This window comes from Nothobranchius furzeri, chromosome 19 (genome assembly GCF_043380555.1).
Source record: "Nothobranchius furzeri strain GRZ-AD chromosome 19, NfurGRZ-RIMD1, whole genome shotgun sequence".
Taxonomy (NCBI): Eukaryota; Metazoa; Chordata; class Actinopteri; order Cyprinodontiformes; family Nothobranchiidae; genus Nothobranchius; species Nothobranchius furzeri.
The window spans coordinates 2,361,292-2,379,346 of NC_091759.1; the positions used below are offsets into that span (position 1 = coordinate 2,361,292).

General features: G+C 42.8%; 1 protein-coding gene across 1 annotated transcript in view; it reads right to left on the minus strand.

Annotated features, from left to right (window-relative positions):
• Positions 1 to 18,055, minus strand: part of LOC139061593 (CUB and sushi domain-containing protein 3-like) — a 232,865-nt gene that overhangs the window by 145,372 nt on the left and 69,438 nt on the right. The window contains exon 8 of the mRNA XM_070547722.1: positions 11,994 to 12,115. Within this exon, the coding sequence (XP_070403823.1) occupies positions 11,994 to 12,115 (122 nt within the window). The remainder of the gene's footprint in view (positions 1 to 11,993; positions 12,116 to 18,055) is intronic.

Below are 18,055 nucleotides of genomic sequence, written 5' to 3' on the forward strand. Positions count from 1 at the left end.
GTTCTGTCACACAAAACCGGGAGCCAATGCCTTTTAGGTCTACATAAACTCTGCAAGAACTAATACCTTTGTTCTCTATCGGAGTTTTAAAAAGGAAGGATTTCATTTGAACACCTCTGGTTTCAGTTTACTTTCAGCTTCAAGGGTTCTATAACTCCCCAAGACACTTTACAACGCATCCAGTCAATTACCCACTTACACACATTCACACGCTAGTGGTGATGAACTACAATGTAGCTACAGCTGTCCAAGGGCACACTGACGGAAGAGAGGATGCCGTACCTGAAGGTGCACCAACACCACCAGGCAAACGAGGGCTACGAGTAGGACGCCAGCATCACTTCACCTGGACAGAACCCTACTGGTGCTGTGTCTCACACAAAGGGAGTTCCCAGAAGTTCTGCGCTTGAGTTTCTCTTCAAGTCTGAACCATCAAGACCAGGAAAAAAATCTTTGTCCGTTCTGCTTCTATTAAAACATAAAGCTGCTGTGCTTGATGTACGTTGTTACCGTGAACCTGAAGACTCTGCCTGACCCAACAAAGGCCGTCTATGTTCTGTGCCTTATTTACATCCACAGCTCTTGATTCGATATGAAAAATTCTACAGGAAGACGATACTGCCAACAGAACTAACATCGATAAACAAAAAGAAATTAAAAAGCATCTGCTCCAATCGTAGTTTTTTCTGTTTCACCCAGGAGCTTCGTCAGTTCTCGATCTTGGGAGCAGAGGTGGACTTAATTTTAACTGACATTACGTCAACGTGAGAAGCTTCAGCCACACTGAGCGCAGGCGGCATCAGCTCCTAATTTGACTGGAAAGAAGTTAAAAAAGGGGGCTTCAAAGGCACAGCAGCGATCTTCCTACTGCTGCACAGCTGACAGTCTCATCAGTGAGCGAGGTCGTGGATCAGATTGACACATCATTCAGTCCTTCTAAGACACACACGTGGCCTAACACACACACACACACACACACACACACACACACACACACACACACACACACACAAATACACACACACACACACACACACAGATTCAGGGACAGCGTCAAACAGATTCAGGGATAGCTTCTTTCCCAGGGCGATCTCTATAGTGAATAAGCATAAAAACAATTAAAACTGCTTAGCGACTGTCAAGGTCACCGTCAACTTTTATGCTGCTATTCTAATGCCATTTTTTTTACATGATATTGTAGCTGCTATTCTGTATATAGTGTGCTATTTGGTATATATTGTACTTACTATTGTTTTGTTTTAGGGGACCTTTATATTTAGTAGTATTATTGTATTGTGCACCAAGGGAGTGGCACTCCAATTTCGTTGTATCCTGTACAATGACAATAAAGGCTATTATTATTATTATTGCACAAATAAGAAAACTGGCTCACAGAGACAGATTAATCCAACTAATAATATACACACCAATCAAACATAACCTTAAAAATGACGGTATAATCAACAATAATCCCTGGTTTTGCTTAGCTGATAACTCCCCGTGACTATTAAGCCTATAAACAAAACTCCGGCTTCAAACACATGAAGAATTAACAGTAAACAACTGTTTCATTGTGTCTCACCCCGGGTGTTCGATAGCAAAACTATTCCTTATTAATACAGTGAACGTACGCGTGCTCATTGAAAATTACTTTTGAAATTTAACAAATAACATTACTAATCTCATTTTGGGCGTGCATTTATTGTTGCCTCGATGGATTTATCACATGATCGTAGTCAACCACCACCAGAAGTTTCACAGGTTCTTTTAACGTGGTACAGCACGAAATAACCCCTACAGGGTTTTAAATGCTTTGCATCTGTAATTTTTTAAGAACATGCTGTTTACCACCTCTGATTTCATGCTAAAGTTTACATTGTGTTCTAGTCAAGAGACAATTCAAGTGGAATACACTACAAAGGAGATCGGATGTAGGTCTTGTTTAAGTTTCTTGGCCGTGTGCAGGAAGGGTCTTCGGTAGCAGTGTGTGTTGCAGCAGATCTGGATTACCGGGTTGTTCATGTTTCTGCTAACACTCAACTACCATTGCTCTTATTTGGTAAAGAACTGTAAACATGTAGTCTAGAATTCTGGACAGATTGAAGCAGAAGCGTCAGGACTTTGCTCTGCATGTCATTCTGACCATGCTCCCTCTGAGTCTTGTAATGCCAGTCACAGAACTGTTTAGTGGGCCAATCGCAGCGCTCTATTGTTTTGGTGGGCGAGACGTGATTACGACTGTTTGAAATAAAGATGCTGATGGTTTGAAACAGTGTTGGCATCAACTTTGGACTATTTAGACTTGGGTTTTTCTTTGAGTCAAGAGCAGATAGAGGTACTCAAGTCCTTTATTTGGGAAAAGGAAGTGTTTGTGTTTTCTTCGACAGAGTATGGCGGTCTGCCCCGATGACTGGCATCTGTAGCGGTGAGTACATCAGAGTTGCTGTTCGTTAGCATGCGGAGACAGTTTGAAAGACAACTGTAGATCCGGCCTCCCACAACTTGATCAGCTCCAGAATCGACTACTGCAATGCTTTTTACTTCGGTTTCTCATGGGCAACCCTCAGCAGGCTGCAGCTGATAGCTCGAATTTTGACTGACACCCCCAGACGTGAGCATATCACTCTGATTTTTCTGCCCTCCGTTGGCTGCCTGTACATCTGTGTCCCAGACAAGCTGGTTCCTAAAGTCAGAGACTCTCTTGGTCAGCTTGCTTCCCACACCAAACCTTCCGTCATGAATCTTGGCGTGACCTTTGACCCAGCTCTCACCCTGGACTATCATGCCAGTTCTCTTGTTCGCTCTTCCTTCTTCCATCTCAGGAACATTGCTAAGCTGAGTCCCATTCTGTCCCACTCTGAACTTGAGAAAGTTATCCACACCTTCATCTCCTCACGCTTAGACTACTGTAACTCTCTTTTCACGTGTCTGAGCAAAACCTCCCTGAACCGTCTGCAGGTGGTTCAGAACGCCTGTGCTCGGCTTCTGACCAAGTCCTCCAAACACACCCACATCACCCCGCTTCTCCTCCAACTTCATTGGCTGCCAGTCAATTTAAGGGTTCATTTCAAGATCCTGGTTCTGGTCTATAGGGCCTTACATGGACAAGCACCATCTTACATTGGTGATCTTCTTAGTCCCTACACCCCCAGCAGGTCCCTGAGGTCCAGTGATCAAAGCCTACTGGTTGTGCAGCACCAGGCTAAAGACCAAAGGTGACAGATCATCTGCTGCTGTGGCCCCCGGACTCTGGAACTCTCTCCCCCTGAGCCTGATGGGCCATTCCCATCTGTACCGGGTCGGCCCGGGCCGGGTAGCCCCACTCGGCCCCAGCCTGGCCCGGTTGATTCCACACATCCTTGTCTTAAGCCCATGTGGGCTGACCCACCAATCAGAGGCTTGCTCTAATGGAAGGTGTGAATGGGCTGATTCTACCCACCAATCAGAGGCTTGCTCTAATGGAAGGTGTGAATTTCTTGTCAGCAGTGGGCGTGTTGGCCCTGGTCGGCCTGAAGCAGTACCCCTCGGGAAGAGGGCCGAGAATGAGCCTTGGTTGGCCCGGGAAAATTCCAGGCCACCCAGATATGTAAACAACCTACGCTACCCGGCCCGGGCCGACCCGGTACAGGTGGGAATGGGGCTTGAGATCAGTGGACTCAATGGTCTCCTTTAAAAAGCAGCTGAAGACTCACTTGTTCAAGCTGGTTTTGGTGTGACCTTCATCTCACTCTCCATATATATGATGGCTGTGTTCTTTACTAAGGCATTATCTAATTTCTTCATTAGGAACATAAAGTGGGAAACAAGATATAAGTGTGACCATAACAGTTCTTGTATTTTGACACTTTCCCCAAATTTAAAAGCAAGATTTCATCAAACAAACATGAATTGTGTGCTGAACAAAATTATTTTCACAGCTTTTAAGTCAAATCAGGCCTCCAGATCCATGGTTACGTTGGCTGTAATGGTACAGCTTTCATTTTCAGCCGGCGGTAAACTCATGGGCCTTTTTCAGTCAGTCAAAATGATGTAGACACAAGAAGAATATAGTTAAATGCATTTATATCATCAAAATAAATGAAATTGGTTTGCCATGATGCTCCCGATGACTAAAACACTAGTTGGATTTAAGATTCCTGCAATAAAAACCAAATAGAATCAAAAGTGAATGGAAGTCTTGTTTCATTAACATGGTGAAAACCTTGTTGTGCGCAGAAAAGGGACAGAAAAAGGAACACACACTTGAAATAGCTTTTAAAAGAGCGTTTTATAAAGACCCTTATGGTGAGACAAAAGGCTAAACTCAGACCAAAAAAACTGTTGTTTTGTGATGTCATGAAGCTCTGGTAAGTTCCCGCCATTCAAAATGTCTCAAATACAACCTCCATCAAACCCAATGAGCCCCTACATTATTATTTAAAACACTGTTAGCCCAGCACAAGAACTCCCACATCCATTAAATGCATTGATCCATTTACTCAGTCACCAAGTGGTTAATACTTTAACCACTGAGGTTACTCTGTCTAAGCCTCACTATGAAGAGCGTCTTTGGTTTGTTGCTTGTTTGTGTTTTACTAACTCAGGCTTGTAACCAGCTAAACTGCAGTGATGGTCAACGAGAACCACCCTTTTTCAAACAGATCTACCAGGTAAAATACCAGACTGAGAATGCGTCGTATCTGGACACGGGTGACAGAAACAAGCAGGTTTTATACTCTGAGTCAGAAAACAACGACAACCTCGTTTCTCCACTCAGTAAACAACAGAGAGGTGAAATTGTTCCATCTATCTCCTGGTGCACATCTTTTATAGAGCATCCTAATGCCACATCAGCACCGTTCACACAGCATTAAACACAGCTAGGGTTGGACTACGTTACCCTGTTTATACATTTGTTTAGGGCTGAAACGATTCCTCGAGTGCCTCGAATAATTCGAGTACAAAAAATCCTCGAGTCAAATTCTCTGCCTCGAGGATTCGTTTAATTCATATTTAATTAATTCGTGGCTTTGCAGTCGCCCGTGGTCATGTTTCACCCGGACTGAAATAAGTGACGCACATGCCCACTGGACTGCACACGAGAGTAGCGAATGTAACTTAACTTTCTCTTAAGCCATGGCGGACAACGTGGACCCCGGTGGAGTGCGAAAAAGACAGAAAATGTCAAGATGTGGGACCATTTTTCACGTCGTTAGGCGGAAAACGTAGTCCAGTATAAATACTGTAAAATGGATTAAGCCTACCACAACACCACATCCTCCGTGCTGCAGCACCTGTAAATGTCACTTCTGCAAGCGGACTCGGAGCCTCTACAAGATAATGCTTTTTAGCCTGTTTTTCTATATATTCTGCGGACACTGTGCAACTTTTTCGTTGTAGCACTCAGTTTCAGCTCACACCGTACGTCTGGTAGCAACACGTCGGACTTAAAATGTGCTTAAAAATAGCAGTTTTTACACAAAACGTCGGACTATTTATTGTGTTGTTATTGATGTTTGCTGTCCTTCGGGATTGCTGCAGGAGGACATGGGTATTTATGAGAGGAAAACGAAAGAAAGTAAATAAATGTTTTGTGATCAGTATAATTTGACAAAACCACGGCAAACATGCTTTCTCGACAATCCTTGTTATTGTGTGAGAAAAAAAGTGTTGAAATTAAAACGGACGTGTGTTAATAGGGAACAGCCGGCGAGCTGTTTGCACATGCACTGTGAGCGGTTCTGGTTCTGTTTGGGCCGCAGCCGCTCGCAGCGCTACTTCAACAGTTATCCTCCTAGTTTTTGTCTGGCTTGCAGGCTAGCAGATTCTCGCATGAGGGGGAAATCGGCTCAGGTTGTGTACTTATTTTTTGCACAGCCATTTGTTTACTGTGAAGTAAAGTTGAAGTGCTGAAGTTTTGCAAACTAATTTGAATAAAACTTGAAGAATAACTGGCAACTGCTTGCTCATTTTAACAGGTCTTTCATAATTATAACATGCTATTTGATATAATGGTTTACAAATACAAAAGGGTAATTTATTAGAGTACTCGATTAATCGAAAAAAATATTCGATAGAGTACTCGATTACAAAAATATTCGATAGCTGCAGCCCTACATTTGTTCCTCTAGAGAAGCTGCAATCGAGTCGACTCAGATTGGAGCCTCATTAGTGACAATGTGTTGTTTAATGCGTATTTCTGTTTTCCTTGTTGTGTTTGCAGCAGCGAGACTCTAAACTGAAAATTTTTCCATAATTGAGTGGGGGTGGGGGTGGGGGGTGGGGGGGGGGTAAATGCCCATCAATCCCACTTCTTTTGGATCCTTGCTGCTATTCCGCCTCTCTCCACTAATTGGCTGCTGCATTTCTTCTCCATATCCATCTGTGGCTTCTAGCCGATGAGGCGACAGAATTAAATTTCTGCTTGATAAAGCACTTTCTTTGGTTGTCGTGGTGACAAAGTAAGGGAGTCTCTTCTCTACTCATTTCTTGATAAATGATGTCAGGATTCCTTGTAGTCACAGCAGCTAAGCAAACATGTGAATCTCCTGCTGAGAGGAGGCCCACGCTGACAGGGCAAGTGGAAAAACCGTTCTTCTGTGATGGTGACGCAGCAAACTCATCACTCTCGTTGGACATGCTTTTTCCTAAACATGACAGAAGAAATATTCTCTGGGCAGTTGGTTGATCCCCCAAATCTGCTCTGCGTCTCACTTATTCTGCAGTGTTAATAAACCAAGAGCCTTCTTTTCTCATCAGTGCTGAGCCAAAATTAGGAGAAAAAGATGCGTACCACATAGTGTTGCTATGCAACAATGGCGCTATAGATGCATTTAATCCACAGTGCACGTATGACCCTGCTCCCCAAAATGCACTGCAAGTAAAGGGAAGCTGGATCTGCAGTTTTGTTTTTCTTTACTTGTGGCTCAATAATGTCTACATTCCTGCGAGGCACTCTAAAATAGTCTGTTCCAAGATTCGTCTACATTTGTATTAGAGGGCGACGGTGGCACAGGAGTTAAGTGCTCGCGCCGTAATCGGAAGGTTGCAGGTTCGAGCCCCGCTCAGTCTGTTGCTGTCATTGTGTCCTTGGGCAAGACACTTAACCCACCTTGCCTGCTGGTGGTGGTCGGAGGGACCGGTGGTGCCAGTGCTCGGCAGCCTCGCCTCTGTCAGTGCGCCCCAGGGCAGCTGTGGCTACACTGTAGCTCATCCCCACCAGTGTGTGAATGGGTGAATGACTGATTATGTTGTAAAGTGCCTTGGGGGGTTCCAGGACTCTAGAAGGCACTATATCAAATACAAGCCATTTACCATTTACCATAGACAGCGTCATAGTCGCCATGTTGTGCTCTCTGTTCCAACAAAAACCTCTTAGAGACTTAACCTAACCCTAAACCAGAGATCAGAGGTGTTCCTGCTTCTGAAACCAGAAGCTAGTCAGAGCAGAGCAGAAAACGGCATTATATGGAGGATATGGTCGTACTCATTATTACTTCCTGATATTCTAGGTTTAATGTCCAGGAAACAGTAGAACGTCTTAGTGGAAGCTAACTGTTAGCATTAGCAACTCCACCACATGGCAGAACTCCTCCAGGCTTTAGTTATTTGTGGAGATAAAACATCAATGATGCAAAGCAGAGTCAGTGGTAAAGGCACTGTTGTTTAATCTGAGGCGAGGTGTCCCAACATCAGGAAATAAGTCTCCAAATCCTGTCGTGTTAAGCTCCTCCTCTGGCTGACTCGTACTTCCTGAAACGGGTGCATCAGAGACCCACTTATAAGGCACTCATTCCTACTCGAGACCACTGCAAATGTAGTGATTAAATGAGTGAAATACATCATAAACACAATAATGTGTTTATTTACTGAAAACACTGAAAATAGAAACTTTCACAAGAAAAAAAAGGCAAAAGCAAATTGGGGATGGAGCGGGGGATTAATGGGTGATAATAATAGCACACTGAAAAGAGAAGAGAAGAGAACTCCAGTAATGGCCATCCCGTTCTACTATCCTCAAGGTTAAATGGGAACAGGAGAGAATGAATTGGCTCTAAAGGCTCATTCTGCCAAAACTAAATGAAGCAATAACATCAGAGAGCTATAGAACTCCATTAACACTTAACCTGAGAAAGAAGGAGCCGAGGGATGGAACGAAAGGAGGAGAAGAAATAGGGCTTACAAACACACGTAGAAGAAAAGATGGGCTACAAAACCGCGTGTCTTTTTATCTTCGGGGCATAAGGAGACAGTAAGAAATGTGCAAATGGGTGCAACGGGCAGAGATGCAAGTGAAACGATGAAAAACAGTATTTTTCTCTCCCTTCTTGTGCTCTCGTTCCTCCCCCTTTCTCCATAGTAGTTTAATGGTTTCAGCCTGAGCTCCTTAATGAAGAATCTGGGTAATTCTAAGGACAGAGCCTCCGGGAGTGAAGTGGGAGGAGAGCTGGTACGCAAAAAAAGGGAAAAGAGGGATCAGGCCTGGAAAACACAGCAAGAGGGTATAAGATGAAACGGCACGAGCTGGAAAAAGAAAAAAGCTGTTTCTGTTAGAGGCGGGATCAGCTGAGGCTATTCAATTACCCCAGATTTGTTCTTCTAGCTGCTCGGGCGTCCCTCACGCTCTCTCATCTGGTAGCTTTTCTTTCCAAACAGCTGACCAGCCTCCAGTTTGCTAAGCTGCTCCTCGTTGTCTCAATATCGGTGTAATGGAGAACAGCTCTTTACAGCGGGGGTGCCAGGCAGACGGCGCTCCCATTCTGCTTTGGCAGTTGTTGCTTGTTACCTGTTGTCCGCTTGCCAGTTTCCCACAGCGCATTTGTCTCTGCCACCTGCCCAACCCGAGCACGCTCTTTTCAAAACCCAATAAGTTTCATCACCACGTGACGTGTCCCTCTCCACGATTTCACGCTGAGCTCAAATATTTGAGCCGAAAAGCGACATGGGGATATAAACGCTTAAAACCAGCTTGGCACCAACTGTGAGTAAAGCCGTTTCCACTGATAGAGACCGTGGCCACTCCAAATAAATAGTTTTTAATGTTTAAAAAGGAAAAATAAGAGTTTTTTTTGTCCATTCCCCAACAGCTTGGATCTAATATCTAGCCGCATCATTTCCATACAGAGTCCATCAAAAAAATGGGGGCGTTAGCATATGAAGCTAATTTTGAGTAACAATTTGCTTTATTATGCGATCGTGTTTCGATTATTCTGTATAATAAACTCCATAAATTAATTTGAAATCTGGAAATGGTCTTTAACAGAATAGCAGTGAAAAGCACCGACAGTATCAGGGATAATAACTCAAGTCTAGGGACATTTATTCCTATTACTGTTACAGTGAAAGTGACTCTTCACGTTGTGTTAGACAAATGAAAGTCAAAGGGAATTTGGTAATTATGTTGATTTCATGTCTGTTCCTTTATCTTCTCTTCTTAAAACCTTCGTCTGTCTTCCGTCTCACGGAGTCTCCCAGACTTTCGCTGATTAATGTGACGAAAGTTGGTTTATTATGCAGATTTTCAGTTACCATAGGATATTTCTTAAATCACTTTGAGATTTCTAGAATCAAAAATATTTGTCTATAGATCATTTCAAACCAGGGCGTTATAAAAAGTCCGTTAGTTTCTCCACAGAGTGGCTAAAACAATGTCTTTGCACTAAAAAACAATGCTTTGTTTGTGGCAACCTCATCAACAAACACAGTGGCCAAAGGTGGAGGTCATTTTTAAAATGACTTAAAGAGACGACGTGTGGTTTTTACCATTAATCTCTGGAAATATCCATTGAAATGTTGAAAATGAATGAATTGTTGTCCAGTTGTTGAAAAATATTGGCGGCTTCGTAACATAACCATAAAAATTTGGGCGGGAGTCTCTGCGCGATAACATATTAGACGCAATGTTCCTTTCTATGGGAGCCTGTAAGGACAAAATGCATTTACTGATTTGTAACAAAGGGTTACCAAACTTTCATCGATCGCAAACGTTGTTTCACACATTGGCCTCTTCACCCGTTGCCACTGATGAAAAGGAGTCTGTTGTAGTTTTTTGCTGGAGGTTGAACAATCTGGTGAAATACTCGCAGAAAAAGTGTGCTCCCAGGTATAATGTGTATGAGTACATAGATACTGATCTGGTGTAAATCAGATTTAAAATGGATCATTGCAGGAACAATATTCATTTTAACGCCATCCTTGATGATTTAAACATCTTGTTCATTCAACACGTGATTATTTCAACTTATAAGTTGTAAAGTCACGTAGGAACTTCGAGGAGGTTGACATTTATTCCTAGTAGGGATGGACGACATATCGGCATCAATATCGGTATCGGCCCATGTTAGTTTTTTTTAACATATCGGTATTGGTTCGATAAATAAAATTGGGCTGATATTATCAAGCGATATTTTTTCCATCTTGTCACCATTTGTTTGCCTGTTTCGGGGGGGGTGGGGGGGGATGTATAATGGTTTAGTCATGTGAACAGTGAATGAAATCATCTCAGAAGCGTAAATGTGTGTGTTGTGTGTACATAATAACGCAAATTCAGATTTCAGATTTGTATCACATTGATGGGGCATGTGGCCTGCAACTACTGAGGATCCATCCTATGACCTCTGGACCGTAGACAACCCCTCTACCGGTTCAGCCACAGATGCCACCTCCAGTACCAACAACCAGAAAAAACAAAACAATACTAAGTTTAAGTTACCTTGTATGATCCACCTATCCAACTCAAGGTGTTTGATTCTAAACGGATGCCAACCTCTTTAATGTACGGGGCTCTACACATTTATAGGCACCTGATGAACTCTGCTTTGATGAATGCCATCTAAGACGTGCTCTGCACAAGGCGGTGTAGGGTGGTAAATGGCATGATTCAGTCCAGCGCGTCATCCTGTAGACATGATGTCGGATAAAAGTGTTGTATGTGACATGGATGTGATGTAGTGAGTGACATCCCAGTGTGTGATATGGTACTACCAGAAAAGGACTGTATAAATGTCTTGATGTAGCTTGAGACTATCTGAGCTTCATTATGGTCAATGTGTTGAGCCATTTCCATTATCATTCAAAACACATAAACATACATTTTGGACTCATGTCTATCACAAGTGCACACACACTGGGAAGAGTGTAGAAGCGTATTAGTAAGCTAACCTTCGGCAGTCACACGGTGTAGCCTTGGATGGAGAATGTATTGCTGTAGGCCATAAACCAGAGGCCTTGGGTGGTGACAGAGAGAGCTCCGTGTGTGGGACTTTAGGAGTGAAGCTTTTTATTTTTATTTCTTTTTTGTTTTTAGGAAAGTCACGGAATGCTGAGGGTAGCAGAAAACACAACATTTTCAACACACGCATACGTGTAGAGGCGTTGTGGTGCTTGCGTGGAAGTGTCAGGACAGCTCTGTCATGCTGATGCAGGTGTTGCCCTTGACGACAGTGCAGTCACCACAGAGACCTGGCGCTGAACGAGGATGCATTTCAGAATACCAATCAGATTCCTCCTGGGTCACAGAGCGACCGGGTTTACATCAATCACATTTCCAACATCGACCCCTTTGTTGGATTAACTCATCTCACAGAATTCGACACCAGCCTGTTTTATTTGTGTAAAATATTCAACCCCATACATTAGAGCCACTAAAACACGGCAGAATAAACAAGCTCATTTCAGAAAGGCAGAACCTATGCTGTCAGGCATGGCTCTCGCTGGATCCGTCAGAGCTGTTCCGACTAGTTTAATATTTCAGAGGCCTCACTTTCACCCCACTTAACCTGCAGGCACAGACTTCTCCTTTTGGTCACTCTTATTATCCCTAATTCCCATCCTGCATAAAAAGCAGGACATCCAACTCTCACGCTCCGAGTGTGAGACACGCGGATGTCGTTCTTGTGATTGCATGAACAAATGGTCAAGTTAAAACAGCAAACAACGTTTTGTTAATTAGATACATATTTAGACTACGTTTGTTAGACATATCGCATTAAAAAGGCAAGGAGAGTGGGATTTACCTTGTTGGGATTCGACGCCGTAATTATCCACACACACTGTGCATTGCTGTCATACTGGATTGGGAAGTTGGGAGATGTAAAAGTCCCTGAAGGCCCCTGAAGATTACTGCCACAAGTCTTCACTGTAAAAAGAAACAAATACACATAATGACATTGTTACTGAAGGCTGCTGTAGATTTAGCAGGGGCATTAGCAAAAGCAATCGTACTCCGTTGAGTCACCAGCGCTACAACGCGGCGACAATTACCTTTATAATTAAACCATTTAGGTGACGCTCAGTCTGAGACTCTCGTAATAAACCCGAACGGAAATTCATGACATTTGTCAGTCTCAGTAAAAGTTTGGTGAAGAACAATTAAAAGTGACATCCATACATATGAGAGCTGAGAGGAAAGTCAGTAAGTGTACAGGAAGGAAGGAGATGAGACAACTCGAGAGCACCGAGGAACGAGAAGAAGAACAGAAGGTCACATAGATGGTATTGATACCGTCAGCAACATCTCCCCAGATAACACTACTTAATTGGAAGCTACTGGCTCAGAAATACCACAGGATTAGCAAGAGTTGTGTTATTGACTGATAAAACATTGACCAGCTGTTTACTCTAAATATCCACTCAAAATCAACTATTTTCAAGTGTCATTCGGGTTATAATTGAGTTCTTTCTTCAATAAATAATGGAGTTAACAGGTAGCCATCTATATGTAACCCTCACACAATGTTGCAATGATCTTCATTAGTTCTCAAAGTATGCAAATCAACGAGTCAGCGGTTGCTGCACTAAACTGTAGGTCAAAAGCTGTAAACCGGTAGCCTGGCCTGCCGGATTCGTCCTCTGTCTATTCTACATAGAGGACGAGTCTGGATCCGCCCACCATGAGGGGCGGGACTAGCCAGCTCAAAAATAACCAATCAGAAAAAAGGTGGATATGACGACTGGATGTTGTTTTTTATCGGTAGTCAAAGATGGCGTCTGGTGACGGTGCAAACATCTTACTTTAGCAGAAAGGCTTTTAGCGCTTCTTCTTCTTGTTTTTGGTTTTAAAGACATGTCCAAGTCATTTAGAGCAGAGGAAAGAGCCGCAGCGAACTCAGACGCCGTCTTTGTTGTTTATGAAAAGCTGAGCGAGGTGTGTGACTTACGATACTCAGCGCTGATTAGCCCGGTTAAAATTCTCAGGTGGTGGAGTTATTTTAGTAGGAGCGTTACCAGGTCGCGTGCTTCCCATAAGAAAGCACTGGCGTGGCGGGCCAGGTCAGTCATTTCTGTGCCTTTTAAGACATTAAATGTCAAGTAACATTTTTTTTCTTGTGGTGACAATTGGATTGTCTCAAAAAATTAAGTATGTCTGTGTTTCGCTAAAGAAAACAAAAGTTTATATTATTTAGCAGTCAGTGAATTCATTCATTCATTCGTTCATTCATTCATTCATTCATTTACAGCACACCATACTACCACCAGTCAAGTGTTGCACCCTAAAAACAGATAACATCATAAACTATAAAATATTACAAGAGGAGACTTCCCAAAATCATCGCCAAAATAAAAGCATAAAGGCAAAAGATAAAAACAGTAAAAGCAAAGAAGCAAAAGACCGTTAAGCAGATTATGCCACAAATGATTCCAGCTTTAGCCTTCTGTGCTAATTGCAGCCGTGACAGCGAGGGCTAACAGCCCAGCATACGGGGTGTTACAGCAGTCGAGGTAGAGTAGAGACACAGGTGACCGTCACTAGATCCTTCCTAGAAAGCAAAGGCCTGACCAAACCGGCACAGATGTATCATTCTTAACTAACACCTCAGCAAATTTCTGCTCAACCCGTTTGGTTGATGCTGCATTTAGCTTTTAGGCAGCAGGCCATTACAAAGCTGTACTTGCTTATGTTATGTTGAAATTTTCTTCAGAAACTCCTAAAATTAAATTACAACAAGCAATAAGGCTGGTGTTACATTCAGTGGGGTGTTGAATGTGACACATCCTAAGCGTTGGATAAGCCAACTAAGCCTTCATTAGGCTCTGCGCTCTGACTGGATGTGGCAGAGGCGCTGCTCGTCTGTCCTTGGGTCGTCCTGTTCGACTTGGGAGGTAATTTTCTGGTTGGTTTGAAGCAGAGTTTGTTCCTTAATGAGTTTGTTCAGTGGCAGGCCATAAGAATACGTACAGTCACACAAACACACAGCAAACAAATGAGGATAAGTGTTATCAGCACAAGTGCACCAGAAAGGCGTGTACTACAGAAATGCACCTAACAATCTGGAAAAATTGGGCCTAAATATAAATTTAGTAGACCTAGATCATACGTCAGATCTCCAGAAATAAACTCTTCCAAGCAGTCCCAGTCACATCATCACTCTTAAGGCTGCCACTTTGACTTAGTGGTCAGGGTGAAGAGAAAGGGACGAATAAAAGAAACATACCACGGTGTGTTTGAGTTTTTTTCACTGTGGGTGTAATGGAGTGTATCCGCGAGGTGCTGTAAGAGTGTCAGAACAAGCACAAGCCCCTTTAGAGACAGCCTTGTTTCGCTCTTGCCTCAGTTACCGTGATTCCCCGTCTCTCCGTATACCGGATCCGATTCCCTCCCGACCCATCCCATCCAACTCAGCCCAGCTGATTCCTCTAATTCTCACAGAGTGTCTTCCGCTGACCTTCCCTCGCGCTTGGCTCGTTGCGATTTATACACTGGCAGATATGCAGAGATAAAGCCAGCACATGCCTGAGTAGGAATGATTTATCCGCACGTCTCCAGAAGTATGTGTGCCTTTGTAAGCATGCGTGTGCTTTGACAGCTCAATCAGCGTGTCCTGAACAAATGGCCGGCCCGCCTCTGTGCCAACAGCAGAATGGGAACCATGTTGCTACTGCGAGTTATCACCAGAATTACCAGAAAGGCTAACGCACCATAATTTATATTAAAACTTCATAAATCTTTCAAGCTGCATCTGAGAGTCCTTTGATTTGTCTTTCTTTATTTAAAATTTTGTTCCTTATATCTTTTTGCTCACCAAGGTGTACAAGCTGCAGGTCACTTTTTTCATAAAATGGACAAATCTATGAGGTAAATGACCAAGACTGTTAAGGATCAACCTTTGGTTAGAAGTGGTTTCTATGGTCAGACGTTTTGAGAGTGACACAAGGTTTGGTTTGTCATAATATTTGGTGCTTTGATGGTTTTAGGTGTATTTGTACGGTGCACTGAGGTTTAAAACTGGTATAGTGACTCTACAGAACAAGCTAGGTTTTGAACACTCACCCCTCCCCTCTGGTATCCTTCTTGAAACGCCTCTGTCGGAACCGGAAACCCACATTGTCGGAGGAAACAAGATAGTGCTAAACACCAGTCACCGTTTTCTACTTCCAAACGTCTTTTGTTGTCAGTGACTCTAAATGCAGTTTTGTTGAATTTCCCTCTGGGATTAATAAAGTATTTTTGAATTTGAATTTGAGACTCTGGTAGTTTGTCCTTGAAGTGGTAGCAGCCGGCTGTTTCTCCTTCTCTGGTATTATTTAGCTGCAAACCTCTCACACCAGTGGTGTTATGTAGTTAAATATGCAAGTGCGTAATGAATGGAGGACCTAGGGAAGTGCAAAGGTTCTGCGAGACCGACAACCGGATGGTCCAATAGTTGCTTTTAGTCTGAAACGAGTCATTGGCGGAGGTGTTTTATTTATTTTTTTCCACAATATATTTATAGCTATACTCTGTTAGAATGTTATTAAGGGGCAGAACTTTGCTCTAGCAGCTTTAATTCCAAGACCATTTTAGTACTGATGGTCTGTTCTTAAACCCTCACCATGGTGTGTTGTGAATAAACATCTGGGCCAAATTTAGACTGTGGAAGTTCATTCCAGCATAATCATTGCTTAGATTTCGTCAAAATGTGTAGGTTTTTGTTTCACCTACCTTTAGGACAGAACACACATTTTCAGTGGAATTATGGCCTGGGCGTTTTGGTTCCTGAGCTTCTTGGATACCATTTTAATCTTATGGAAACATGTTCTAAGTCTTGTACAACACCAAAATGTGTGGAGGGTTGGGATAAGTTGCTCTTAAAAGAGACACTATGCAACTTTTTCATATTTTTAAATCATTTCCTCGAGTCAGTATGTGCTAAAATTACCCCTTTACAGGGTTAATGAAAGGCCCCCTGTGGCCAGAATATTCCACCTGCAACTTTAGAGTTGTTGGCCCGGTCTGTTGCACCTGGCGCTGCAGTCTGCTTCCAGCATGTTTCCTGCATGTTTTAGATCAGGAGTGGGGAACCCTGGTCCTCAAGGGCCGGTACCCTGCATGTCTTTGCTCCAACACTTCTGATTCAGCGGTTGATTCACCTGTTCAGCAGCTCATCAAGCTCTGCAGAAGCCTGTTAATCACCTGCTGATTAAAATCAGGTGTGTTGAAGCAGACTTGAAACTAAAATATGCTGGATACCGGCCCTCGATGAACCAGGGTTCCCCACCCCTGTTTTAGATCGTGAACACAGCTGAGTGATGAATCACTGCTGTAGACACTAATGAAGGCTAAGGAGACATTTCAACTGTTAGATTAAGGTGTTAAAAAGACAAACGCACAGCGAGGAGAGGAGTTTTGTGTTTGGTTTTACTAAACGGACACCAGGGAGTGCTAAAAGCAAGCCCAAACTGCCTCGTCTCCCTTTATTCACCACTGTGTTTTGATGCCTTAAACCAGGGGTGTCAAACATGCGGCCCGCGGGCCAGATCCGGCCCGCGAGATGGTTGTGTAAACTTTATTTTCATACTTTACAATGTAGAGTGAAAATAAACTTATCTTTGTGAGCAAGTTTCCTCTGTAATGAGTATAAATAAAACAAAGCTGCGCTCAAGGCTCACACAAGAACTTGAATCACATCCTGAAGTTGGCTACCACTCAGGATGTGACTTCTGATGTTGAGTTGCTGGTGAAAGCTAAAAGATGTGAAGTAAAATGAGTCAAATATACTTTAAGTGCTGCATAAAACTGATCTAGCCATGTGATCTGTAAGCTCTTTGAATCACTATGTTTTTTTAATTTATTGATTTTTTTTTCTTCGAATTTTCAAGTACACTTCAGGTGTTGTACTTGTACTATTTTGAATATACTGTCCTCAGGCTCCAGCTTTGTTTTATATTGATTGTATTAAAACAAAGAAAACAATCTGAAGTTGTTTTTAATTTACCAGTCCGGTCCACTTGGGACTAGATTTCCCTCAATGTGGTCCGTGAGCTAAAATGAGTTTGACACCCCTGCCTTAAACTATCGGAAAGGTGACCCATTAGAACAACACTTTAGTCTACACCATAACTGTCTCCTTTTACAGAATACCCGTCTGACTCTGAGGGTTTTCATGGAAGAATGTGGCACCTAAGTGAGCTCTGCACTGGTGCTGCCCTGATCTTCAAGCTGGACTGTTATAGCCACCCTAAAGCCTCCCTAATCAATTAAATGGAGAAGGATATTTACAGATTGAATTAATTTTCAAAGATGGATCATCATACAAACAGAGCATCAAACTGGTCAAGGCTGTGATTGTGGGTTTAAAAGGTTGGTGTAGATGGTGCTAAAGCTAGAACAGAATAAATAAATAAAATTTATTGAAAATTGAGCCACAAAAGATGAACAGATGTTTTCACTCTCCACCTGACTGGCTTCAGCAAGTGTCTGATTATCCAACTTGGCTCAGCTGGTAGTCGATGTTGACAGATGGCACATGCAATTGCTCCTCTAGTAATTTTTTATGGAAGCCTCTGTTCGTTTTTCACTCCAAACCAAACAGTGAGTCAGAATGAATAAAAAGTGACCTATGATGAACCTATAAATGAACTGGGACTTTAAGGTAAAACCAAAGTAGGATTATTGTGGTGCTCTGCCGACCCTTTTGACAGATGCTGCTGCTCATTAAGAGACAATGGTTATACTTAATAAGCAGCTTTTAGCTGTTGTGTGAAATATGAATAAAAGGGTTTTTGCATCATAAAAGACATGACCACCTTTCATCAAACTGCCTTGAGAATAGAAATGAAGTGACTTCTTATTCCCTCTATGTATTCAAAGTTTTAGGGT